The sequence below is a fragment of the Caloenas nicobarica genome, chromosome Z (assembly GCF_036013445.1).
Source record: "Caloenas nicobarica isolate bCalNic1 chromosome Z, bCalNic1.hap1, whole genome shotgun sequence".
In the NCBI taxonomy this organism is placed as follows: domain Eukaryota; kingdom Metazoa; phylum Chordata; class Aves; order Columbiformes; family Columbidae; genus Caloenas; species Caloenas nicobarica.
The window spans coordinates 64,801,155-64,813,948 of record NC_088284.1 but is presented as its reverse complement, the minus strand read 5'-3'; the positions used below and the strand labels follow the sequence as shown (position 1 = coordinate 64,813,948).

Sequence of the window (12,794 nt, the reverse complement as noted above, 5' to 3'; positions counted from 1 at the left end):
TGGATGCTCTTGCCTTGATAGCAAAAATCTTAAAGCACACAGGACTAATTTCAAATTTACTTACTTAGCACAGAAATCAGTGATGGGGGGGGTGGGTTGTGGTTGGTCATTTGTTTTCAATAGGGCATTATGACTGCTTCTCTAGGGTGATTTAAATTAGGAAGTGTTAGAGTTACATAACTCCATAAATAACATTATCTTGTCATTTCCTGTGTCTGGCGCTTTGCGTAGAGGTACAGTTAGTAATATTATCATAAGCAGCATGTTCTTTCAGGACTGTTCTCGTTTCCCTACAATACATAAAACCCCCTGACTAAGTGTAACAATGAGAATAGTTGTCCGCTCTTCACTTGTGTGTTTCTCATGCTGTATTTAGAAAGCACTCCTACGGAGAAAAGATAATGTTATAATTATCACAATGCTTTCCTTTCATACTGCTGAAGTCTCTCACTGGTACTTGGATTGAAGTGAAAGTCTGAAACTGTTATTGCAGTTACTGATACACATTGATGCCTTTTGTTTTCACATTTTCTAAAACAATTGAAAAAACAGGAGTAAGCTATGCTTACTCAAAGTAAATGACTTAGTTCCAGGGCTTTGATTGTCCTTAAGCAGAAGCCAGATAAAATGCCTATTTTTGTTCTTGCTCAGCTAGCAGTGATACCCCAGAGACTGATGCCCAAATCTCCTCTTAGGCCCAAGTTTGGTCAGTGACCAACCACAGTCACTGTGAGGGTGAATGGCACCCTGCTGCTGAATCAGTTACCCTGGGAGGACAACCTGAATTAACTGAGCTTGCTTTCTTGGACCTTTTGTCTGAGGAAGAAGACAGACTACAAAACTCTCCAAGAGCTTTTGTCAGTCTAACAGCTTTGTTCCTGGTTCACTGCAAACTCTGTGCCTAGTAGATGGGCCCAGAGGCATGGAAGCAGGTCACTGCGGGGACACACAGGCACCAACACCATGCATGAGACTTTTACTGTGATGAGATGCATAGTCAAAGTCTCTGCTGGGAGCTTCATTGGGTAAAGTTTTGGGAGCCTGTACCATAAACAGGTGCGCAATCCTGACCCCTACCAGACAGTTGCTACTCACTCTGTGCTGTGACAGTCTGACATTTGTAAAGTCACGATGAATGTTTCTGAGGCCATCCTACCGCACCTCTACCTGAGGAGAGTGTACACAGATGTCAGTGAGATTCTTTACACTTTGTTCTCTGGTGGTCCCGAACTTGGGACCCCTTGATAGGACCTACATGACTGTGTAGTACTTTGTCTAGGGCAGCCGTGATCACACAGACTGTGAGGCTAACACTCAGCTGTCCTGCAGATCCACCATGCGAAGTAGAGCAGAGGGTAAATCCCCTGCTGCTTTGGTTGTCTTCTGGGGTAATGGAGAAAGCCTTTGCATCCCACCAGCACTACAATGAATTTGTTCCATACCACGCCCCTCTATGCCCAGATTAAGGAATGGTCCAGATTTTGTGCAATAGGGACTGCAGAATATTGTGGGGTACTACTTTGAATTCCTCCTGATGTAAAATTTGCCTTCTTCCCTATCTTGTGTGGTGTTATGATATGGCATCCATGGGATCAGTACTGTTAGAAGAGATAAAAGGCAACTAACAGGATTGGAGCTCCAGGCATGGTTCTCTAACTGGGAAGCAGGCCTGGTGATAGGCTTGCATCCCAAGATCTGATCATGGTTTCCATAGCAGATTCAAGTCTGCCATGCCACCCTTGACGTCATAACTTCCTTTGGAGCAATACTGTTCTTCTGTGTCCATTATCTGGCAACAGTCATTAAATTAGCAAAATACTCATTATGCCATTGATTTATTCTGCTGATAGAAAAGATTTTGGCTCTCTTAAAACATGTTTCGATGAGCAGTGTTGTTTACTTGCACCCTACCAAGCATCACCCAGGATGTTCCTGGAGGCCGAAGGGGCTGGCATCACTGTTTGACTGAGTGGCAGTCAGAAATATGGGACAACAGAAATGACAGATGCTCAGCATCACAGGGAGGCAACAGCAGGTATGACAAGTAAAAAGGTGACATCAAGGCTGGCAAAAAGATGGATAAATAAGAAAGTAGAGCCACTGATGGCTGACAGTTCTGGCAAATGTAAAGGGTGCTATTTGTCTGTTAATACTTCAGGATTTAGTCTATCTGCAAATGGCTTAAAAGCAGCCTTCTGGTGCTTGCATGCTTGATACTAGCTGGAAGACATCACAATGGCAAGGCCACTCAGTGGCTAGGGTTTGTAAGTCCTCCTTTGGGGCTGGTATAAGTAGAAACACAGGGCAGAGCTTATACATTGGCTTCATTCTGAAATAGTCTGGTCAATACACCCCACAACTGCTCTCCGATCTGAACTAAATGTGTAGTCATTGAAGGCAACCCAACATTACCTCTCAGAACCACACTACCACTCTAAGCCAGACCCCTTAACTACATACACTTGGTTCTGTTTTGAAATACAGAGGAGATTTCAACTGTGTTATTCAAACCTTTAGCATTATCAGAACATGATTTCAAAAAGATATAGTCTGCTCTACTACCCAATGGGTAAAGCTGTGTCTTTCAGTGGCTTGGATTTTAGTGTGGGCAGATGATTATTTAAAAAAAAAAAATGTATCAGTGATGGTATCAATGGTTTAAAACACAGTTTGTGAGTATGAGGTACACCTTTCCTGTATATGTTTCTGTTAGTAGCCCAGCTTATTTAATTTTTCTGTTAGAAAAATCAGACTAGGACTTTGGTTCCTCTCCAAGTGATCCAGAATTTTAAGACTTTATCCATGCAATTATTCCTTTATGCCAGTAAGCAGTGTTTTTCCTATGAAACGTTATTTAGAGGCTTTGTACTAAAATCACTGCCCGTTGTTGTCAAGTCAAAGGGAAATGTCAGTCACTCTGTGGAATGCTAATTACTTTGTCTCTCTCCTTGAGCCTAGATACTTGGGGAGTCTAGCAAGTGTGGCTAATGAACAACACATGCAGTGGCTGTGGGACTTCAGTGGGAGGAAGCCCTTTTGGATAGGCAAGTACATCAGCTGCCTGTCCCCTCCGAGAATTACAGTTCCTGCTAACCTTGGAAAGCAGGAACTGCACAGCAGTTCCAACCCAGTTTTTAAATGTTGCATTGTCCTCAGCTTCCTGCTGCTTTTATCATTTCAAAGCAAGGCATAAAATGAAAACCATAATTTACCCAGCTAGTTTTATAAGTCTTTATCAAAAAGAAGAGTTTATCCTGTTGCCTATTGCTGTGTTGTTTTTGCCTTGACACCTTTACTATTTTAATACTAGCTGGTAAAATAACTTCCGGTGGCACTCCTACTCTTTTGCTTATCTCACCTTTCTTTTGACTGTTACTTTATTTATCTCTGTCTTTTTTTTAAAGTTTACTTTAAATAATAATTTATGTTACTACTAATATAATTGTGTCACCTTGTATCAGAAATCTTGTGAATTAGATGATCAGCTAAAGAAGATTTCATCACATCGTTTTAGATGTAGCCATCTGTTTCATATTATGCACTCTTTCATTTAATGAGAAATTGAAAAAACTCAGATGGGCCTTCTCTGTACCTGCTGATCCCTTTCTGTGAATGTCTGCCTTAGCTCACAGACTAGCACTATTTCTTCTAATTTGTCTCATTTCTGCTATATTTTCCACATTTTAGTGGGGTTTTTTGCATGGTGTTTTATTTTTTTTCCAATTGTGAACCACAATTTTCAGCTTTCAGTAATTTTCTGAGATGGATTTACTATCTATACTAAAATAACTTTAAAAACTACAGTGAGTTTGGGATCATGTTTAATGGTGTCATGATTCTGCTAACCTGAGAGAAATAAACTCCTCTGATAAGAATGAAGACTACCAGACCATTGTGTCAATTTTCTGACCTTGGTCTCTTCTAGCTAAGAAGACAGGTCACATCTGAAAATATGCCACTCATGTTGGTCTTAGTAACTCAAAGGCTAAGTGAAAATATGTTTTAGATTGCATTACTTAACACAATGTAAATTTACAACTGTTAATTTCAACAGTGTAAATAAGGCCTACAAAGATCTGCAGGATTTTATTTTCAGAAAGAATCTGCAGGCATCTGAGGCTGTCCCGACTTGAATACAACCTTCTGCTTGGCATCTTAAGTATCCAAGGAGAAACCTGGGAGGTGATAGACATGCAATAGATGGAAAGAGATAAAACATTTTAGACGGGCAATAATGAGGAAAAATATATTTTCCCTTATTCAGATGGCACCAATTCCCTTATGAAATATTAAATTGTATTTTACCTGTGTTCTTCCAGATAGGTTTTTTCACTTAGCACAGTACTGTATGCATTTTTTAACAAAAGGAGAGAACAACTTGCTTCTGTTGGCAACAGGCTCCAGAGACAATACAAATTACTGATTTGGTCTTACCAATTTCATACAGGCTTGAATGACCAAGTCAATCCTGGACAATGGGAGTGGAACGGAGGAGAACCTGTAACTTACATAAACTGGAGAAGAGGCTCATACCACTTTCCAAAGAGAGGAAGAAATTGTGTATTGGTGCAGAAGCGAGGAAAATGGCAAGCAGCTGACTGCAGGAAGGTGAAACGGAACAGCTATATATGTTCAAGAAAGCTGTAAAGAACGGATGATCCTTGTGAAAGCATCTTGACGTGCATGTTGTTTCAGTTATATTTATCTGCAGACGTGGGACGGTATGCAGTTAGAAAACTGTCCTAATTATCAGCAAGGTTTATTTTATATGCTGCCAGAAGTGCAGATGATAGAAGTCAATTGCGAAGATTAAGTCCAGGTTAAGGTTTTGAACTTTCCCCAAAGACTTTGATCTCTCACTCCTATATATTTTTACACCAAAGAGGAGTGAGGTCTGAAGGCTTTCATCACATTTCTGTGTAAAAATACCCTTTTTTTCTTTTCTTTGTAATGAAAAGAAACTAGCACATTGGGTAATTTGCTTCGCTCTTAAGCAGGGGAATTGGCTGTTGCTTCAATTCATTCACAATAAAAACCGAAGTTTTATCCTGCAGTCACAAAAAGAAGAAGACTGCTTGGGGTACAATGAGGGCAGACTCTGCTGGCTAAAAACGGGTCCTCTTGGGTGATGACGAAAGGGACGTTATGGCAGAAGACTGGGGCTTCTTTAGTGGATGCCCTAGTACAATGTCCTACAGAAATAACAACAGCAGGATTTAGTAACAGTACCAACAGGAGCAAAGCCTTGTATTTCTTTTCTGCGTCCCAAGGCCAGCTTCAGATCGAAGTGGATCTGCTCACACAGAACTGCATATTGTTTCACATTCCTAAACAAAGCTGTTTGATGTTTTTTGAGGTTGCAGGATGGTGCTGTAATTTTTAGTGTAATTAAATAATGGGACCCCTGTAAGACTAATGCTATATCAAAGGATGATTTACACAAAAAATAATAATACCGAAGCTTAATCCTAGAATATTATCTTGGGTTATTCAGTGATACATGAACATCAGTAGGATTTATATGTGTGTATGAACTAATGTAATCATGAGACATATTTTGTACTAAAGCAGCTATGGCTTTTGAAAAGTATTAATCTAAATCCTTATTAGGGATTTGAGATTGTTAAAAATAATAGTAAAAAATCCAGATTTAGTTCTGAGAAAGGCTTAAAAATCAGCATTTAATAGGAAAAAAAAACCCAGCTGCCCCTAACTTAAACTTATTTTAAATATTTGCAGTTGGAGTGTTACCATTTTGTAACATTATAGTAAATTTATATTTGACCTGCCAAAAATCTTGCTTTAGGGCCTTCTTACTGCCAGCCTTAAAACTAAAAAACAAAACAAGTCAAAAGCTTCCTAAAAATATATATTAGAGCTCCTCTCAAATCCTCCCTCTGTCCACGATGAGCGTGTGACAGTCGGCGGGGCAGTGAGCAGGGTGAATTTGCCCTGTACCTTACGAACTTGCATCCCTCCCATCTGCCTGCCTGCTGCCAGCAGTTGATTCTCCCCGTGCCCTCTATCAGCTCATCTCTTTGTCCAGCCTCTGGATCAATTGCATCTGTAACACTATTTGCACCAGAGCTGCAAAACCTCCTTCTGGGGGTCCTCACAGCAATTTCTCAGTCCTGTGAGGGACAGATGTAGCAGAATCACCTCTGCTCTCTAGGCTGAGGGATGCTGTTCAGGGATTATTTATCCCTTCTTGCCTTTAGCATGCATGGGATATTTATCCTTCCTTCTTGCCTGTGACAAGTTAAATGAATATGCATGTGAGTAGCTGGACAGTCTTTATACATAGGGGAGAACCTTTCTGAAAGGACTGTTGCAGATAAACACAAGTGCATGGCAAAACTGGAGGAAAAATACTGAGGACAGAACCACATCACCGTTATTGTTGGTATCAACAGACACAGCCAAAAATATTTCCAGGATTTCTTTTTTCTTTTTTTTTGGTCATAGTGACCTTTATGTCGAGCTTCTAGACACTTTTGCTAGATGCTTAACACTTTTGCTAAAGGAGTTTTCTAGATCTGCATAGTTAGGCTGTTTCAAGAATTCCCCAGACCAACTACCTCTGAGTACCCATCCAGCCCTGTTTTTATTTCTGATAGTCTTCGCTGCAATAAAAACAGGATCTAAAAAAAGCACTCTTGGGATCTCTTGCTGTTGTATTCTGGAATTCCAGTCAAAAAATGACTAAGAGAGCTTGGTAAGATATAAACATAAACTTCTATATCTTTAGGGCCTCCTTTTTATAAAAACTGCTGAGTTTATTGGTGCTATCTTGATAAAACCTGTCAAGATTATTTAAATACCTCTCCTAATTGTTTAATAAATGAATGATATCAACAGATAGGGAATTTTGACCAAGGTGCTTGTTACTTGATCAGGAATTAATAAATGACTCATGCCTAGTCTGAGACAACAGTGATCTCAGAGGTTTGCTTTTGTGAGATGAGGGAAATTCCATTTTCTGTATTTCTTTTGAACTGCTTTAAAGTGATTGAAGAGTATGAAGATTTCAGTACACAAGACACTGTTAGTTGTGCAAACTGTGTTTACTGGTTTCGTTAGATCTAATACCATACACTAATGAAGCTAAAATTCTTATATTGCAGTGCAAGGATATTTCTGTCCTGAAAGGCTGCCGAATTGCTTTTCAACCAATTAACTGTTTCAAACATTTACTTATAAACCATAAATTGTTTATCCTTAAAAATGAAGTAATTTTTTTACAGATTTTATGCAGCTTTTATTAGTATACTGGAGTTCAAATAATATAACACATTCAAATCAGAGAAAGCACAAATACATCGCTGTTTCTGTTGCCATAGGAAGTTGTTGTCTCTAAGAGGTTTAGTAAAGAAAGGGCCTAAAATCCTGAGAAGTTATTGGGAATTTTTCCAGTCTTCAATAATTTTGAATTAGACTGTGAGTAAACTCAGGGGAAAATCAGTATTCACAGGGTCAGCATGAGCCGAGGAGTTTTAAGAGACTGAGAGTAAGAACAAGGAGCATGTAAATACAGGTGTTCACTTATGGATGACACAATTTCTTGATAAACAGAGGATTTATTTCACCAGAACTATCCATATGCCTTTTAAGAGCAACAGAACCAAGACGCAACTGCTCAGTGAAAAGAACTCAGTGGTTACCCTAGATTTCTATTACAGGATGGGCAACATGAGCCCTTTGAGTGCCTGTCACTTTTAACCACCTTCTCTCCCTGTCAAGTTGCTTTTGAATCTGTTGACCAATTTCAAACAAATTTGACAGAAAAGTAGTTGACTCAAAGGCAATGGTTATGAAAAAAATTGATAGGCAACTGGCCACAGGAGCACTTCTTCCAAAACCAAATATTCTAAAACATTGTATGTTGTTATTAACTTCATGGAGATCAACTTTTTAATCTGAAAAAAGTCTCTATTCACTCATTTTAAAATTATAATAGCTTTGAGAGAATTATATGTATAATTCCTTGAATATTGTGATTCTACATTATCTACGTCACAAGACTGGTGCTATTTCAATTCTTGTATCCAGAACACTGTATATATTGCTATGTTTAACTTTGTAATGTGTGTTAACACAAAACAGAAACATATTTTGGGGAATACGTATTTCTACAGTTTCATAATCTCACAAGAGCTTTTTTTCTAGTGATAACATTTTGTTGGGCATAGTAGCAATGTACTTAATAGTTAAGCATAATATACCTACTGTTTATGCAGTATCTGAATGCTGTTTCTTCTTCTGTATAAATTTATTCCTGAATTAATACCCTAAGGACTTTTTTGGGTAAGCAAACCATTTTTTAAAAGCAAAAATACTGTTTATTTTAAGAAGTATATTAAAGTTACAGATCTGTAAACAGATATACAAGGTGAAAAATGAATTCAAGAAAGACAGTCAGTCCATAAAATTGAACTTTATTATGATTCTTGATTTAAAGGAGAATCTGAAAAAAAGTCATTGTCCCTCAGTAATCTCAGTCATCTTCATGGAAGACATGCAGATGTCAGTTTTCCTCTCTTATTACCCTTTAAGAAGCTATGATGCTCGTGATATGGAGAACCCTGCTACTGTAATTCTGTTGCATAACTACTATCCTCTACATCAGTACACAAGCAGTGTAAGGTTAGAAGAACACAACAGGGCTTGTTTGTTTATTTTTGTAGTGTTGAGATCATGTATTTCTTTCAGTCAGAAGTAATCCTAATGAATAGGAATCTGATATCTGAAGTACTGGATATAAGCACATTAAACAAAATGATATCATTTTATTCATAGAGATGAAATTTTCAGATAAGTCTAAATATATTTTTACTTTACTAGAAGAAAACTTATCTGCATCTTCTTCCTTGAATTATGCTACAAACATTTTCTTAGTGTTGTCAAACTCTTCAGTGACTCACCACTACTCTCAAATTATGCACAGCAATCTAAGAAAGATGTGAAATGTCTCTCTACTCAGACATTTTCTCCCCTGGCTCACTGTCCCAGCAAGCAAGGACATAACCAGCACAGCTCCTCAGACTGGGTTTGGAATTGGGTACACTCTCAATTAGGAAGCACATATGGCCAGTACCATTCAGGAGATGCTTGAGGTGGACGCCTGTGCAAAATCTACCAGCCTGAAAATCGTAATAGAGAGAAAAACATCCATGGCATCATGTGTACGTAGCTACAACCACAAGAACAGGGGCCAATACACGTGAAAGGACACTTATCCTCACCCTGCTGGACACACGTGCAAACATTTTCAAGTATGAGCACCTACTTTTTGGCAGCAGTTTGAAACTTAAGACTCCAGTTCTCCAGCTACCGCATGGAGAAAAGAAACAGAGAGAAGTGAGCAGGAAATTATAAATGAGTGAAGAAAGAAACAATGCAGCAGAGGACTTGAAACTGAATAGAACATAGGGGAGTTCAGTATGTACAGTATCTAAGGTTGAAGGTACGAAACTAAACAGTTCCATTGTCTGTTCTTTCATATCATACCTTCTGAAGAGCCTTTTGTTTTCATAATTATTACTTGGCCATGAGGGCTGTATGTAGTCTGTTTCCCCACAACCCAGTAAAGCAAAGACCGCAGATGGCTTTCTTTGATAAGTATAATAATTGGAGAATAAACTGCATAGTGCTTATTTATTAGTTCTGAAGTGCATATGGGTTCTGTAAAAGATATGGTTTGACTGAAACCAGGTTAATTTTCTTTATGCAGTTATATATATTTTTTTTAATTTTTAAATTTTTTATGTAGCTAGCATGGTCATTGTTTGGACTTAGTTTAAGAACAAGAAGATAACACCCTGGGACACAGTTAATGTCATCTGGGAGCCAAGGACTTTTTCTGAGCTCTCTGCCCACAGGTGCGAGGCAGCTAAGAAGGGGAGCGTAGATGAGGCAGACCTTGACTGACATCCCGACTGATCAATAGGAGTATTCCATCCCATTAGCATCATGCTTCATATTTAAGGAGAGTCAGGATCTTCTGGCTAGTGATGGAGTGGGAGGGAGTCAGAATGGAGACTTGTTCCAGGGGGTTCTGTTCGGGGGTTTCTTTAGTTCAGCCTTTTGCCATCGGACCATTTTGCAGAGGCCTCTGGGCCTTTCTGCCTTTTTCTTTTTCTCTCTGGAATCGGCTGTTTGGGACCAGGTGCTGCTTCCTGGGACTGGCTGCTCAGCGCGGACAGAATTTGTGAGGAATTGCATTGAGTATCTTTTATTTTTTATTCTATTTCCATTTTATACATAATAGTAGGAGCAGTAGTAGTAGTAGTATATTAGTGTTATGTTATTAAACTGTGTTTATATCAATCCATGAGTTTCTCCCTTCCCTTTCGATTACCTTTCCTATTCAGGGGCGGGAGAGGGAGTATTAAGCAAGTGGTTATCATGGTTATATTGCTACCTTGGGCTAAACCACAACAGGCTGTAATATATAAAACCCATTCTAATTATTAAATCATCAATCATGCTATGAGGAGACTATTTAGCTCAACAGAAGGCAAGTAATTCAAGCACTGCCTAAGAATTATTTTTAGGCATCAACTGGCAGAAACCAATTACTCAGTTTATGTCCATAATGATTGAATAAACTACAGCTCTGAAACAAATGAATAATTCCACTTTGCATTTGCATAGTGCTAGTCATCTATAGACGTGACAGTTTTAAAAGGGTGGGCAAACGTTCATGGTGACTATTTCCAGTGAAAACAGAATGTCTTGAACAAATTGCTACTATGAAGGCAAACCAAAGCCTGCTTGAAAGACACCACTACATTTAGCCACAAAATTTAACAACCAAAATACAGTGAAAACATGTGCTATGCTTAAATTAAAGGGTAAACAGGCAGGAAAACAAGTTTTTATAAAAGAGCATTGCTTTTTGTAGAAATCTGAGATTAGCTGTATTTGGAAGATAATGATAATGCGACCAGTCCAATCTCTGTTGTCAATTAGTAGTCTATGTAGTTGGTGTCACCACAAAGAGACTTACAAATACTATTTTTAACTTCAGAATGATTCTTCAAACTCGCTGTTGGAGTTAGGATGCCTTCCCACAATGCACGCAGGCTCCTGGCTGAGCTGAGGGGCAGAGGATAGATCTCTTACCTGTGCACAGTTATACAGGCACTGACTCCAAAACAGATTTAGAACAAGTGTACATATAGAACAAACTGTGCCCAGAGGTACCAGGTCCTGTTTCTTAGCAATTTTGTCACTTGGAAAGCAGCCACAGCTTACTATCGGAAGGAATGAAGGAATAGTACCAGACTGGCCTGGCAGAACCAGAGGTGGCATGCTGCTTCTAGCTTTCAGCAGACCTTGGGTAAAACCATCCAAGAAAACCCAAGAAGTAGAACTGTCTTGACCTGGAGGAGAAGAGGGCTCTTTGGTTGCAGAGTGACTTACCAGAAGACTTGCTGACACTGCTTTGCTTCAGCCTTCTTTCCTACCCTTCTGTAAATAATATGTTGTGCTTTTACATCTGAAGCCCTCTAAGGCAAGCCTTTTTTCTTGTTGTATGTTACAGGATAAAACAGTACATAACATGAATGGATCCTGATCTTCAACACGTATTTTTCACAGCCATTACACTGCAAGTATAAAAGCAGCTAACACCTACACCTATATGCCAGCAGTAAGGGTTTTATAAGTTCCTTGTTAATATTTGCACTGCACCAAAAACTGACTGGTTTAGTTTGGTTAGAAGTGTCTGTGCAGCTCAGTCATTCCAGTACTACCATTTGCTCAAATTTTATCTGTGCCTTGACAGACACATACTTAAATCATTTGCCCATATTTGTTGCTTGCGACATGATTTATTCTTTGTGAAGAGCTGCAGGAAGAACCCACCGTAAACAGTGGTAATAAAATTATTTTGCTCATATTCTTGCTACAAAGAAGAGAACCCTCCGGCAGAAACTAAGATGCTATCTGGGCACCAAACCATGCCTCAGCCACATCAGATAAGAAGGGCAGAACATACTTTCAAACATACACTTTTTTTTTTTTCTTCACTGTTTGGGCAGATTGGCGTAAAGTTTAACTGAGACTTAAAAGCCTTTTTTCTTTTACCTTGAAGGTAGAGGGATTTTTTAAGCAGACTTTGAAGAGAGGTAAATTGGGCCTTTCAGGAACTTAGGTTTCAGTTCTGTAAACATGCATGGCAGTAATTTAATGCAATTTTGCTTACATGGATAAAGTTGAATATGGACCTTACAGGATCAAGACCACAGCTGGAACTTCTAAACAGAAAGAGCTGGTATACCACTGGTTTAGACTCAAGGAAAAGGCACTTCCTGGGAAATAGCTGAAACAGAGAAAAGCAAATAGAAAGAACACCTCTGCTGTGTTGCTATAATCTAGAAGGAATCATCTTTAAATTGTGTTAGTTAGACTTACATTTTTAAATTCTGAAGCAAAGAGCTGCAAAAATACATTACTTCAAACAGTCAAATCTTATGTTTGAAAGACATTGCCAAATCTTGAAATCATAGAATCATACAATCATTTAGGTTGCAAAGGTGTCAAAGGCTTTACTGAAGTCTAGGTAGACAACATCCACAGCCTTTCCCTCATCTATTAAGCAGGTCACCTTCTCATAGAAGGAGATCAGGTTGGTCAGGCAGGACCTGCCTTTCATAAACCCATGCTGACTGGGCCTGATCACCTCGTTGTCCTGTACGTTCTATGTGATGGCACTCAGGATGATCTGCTCCATAACCTGCCCCACCACTGAAGTCACACTGACAGGTCTGTAGTTCCCTGGATCCTCCTTA

At 39.0% G+C, this 12,794-nt stretch overlaps 1 protein-coding gene across 5 annotated transcripts in view; it reads left to right on the top strand.

Moving 5' to 3' along the window:
- Positions 1-8,280, top strand: part of FREM1 (FRAS1 related extracellular matrix 1) — a 78,555-nt gene extending 70,275 nt beyond the window's left edge. For 4 of the 5 annotated variants that reach the window (XM_065656016.1, XM_065656013.1, XM_065656017.1 and 1 more), the window contains 2 exons: positions 2,959-3,044; positions 4,448-8,280. In XM_065656016.1, the coding sequence (XP_065512088.1) occupies positions 2,959-3,044; positions 4,448-4,647 (286 nt within the window). In that variant the 3' untranslated portion in view covers positions 4,648-8,280. Of the gene's footprint in view, positions 1-2,953; positions 3,045-4,447 lie in introns of those variants that run through there. The other variant, XM_065656014.1, reaches the window with a different exon arrangement.
- Positions 8,281-12,794: the final 4,514 nt, after the last annotated feature.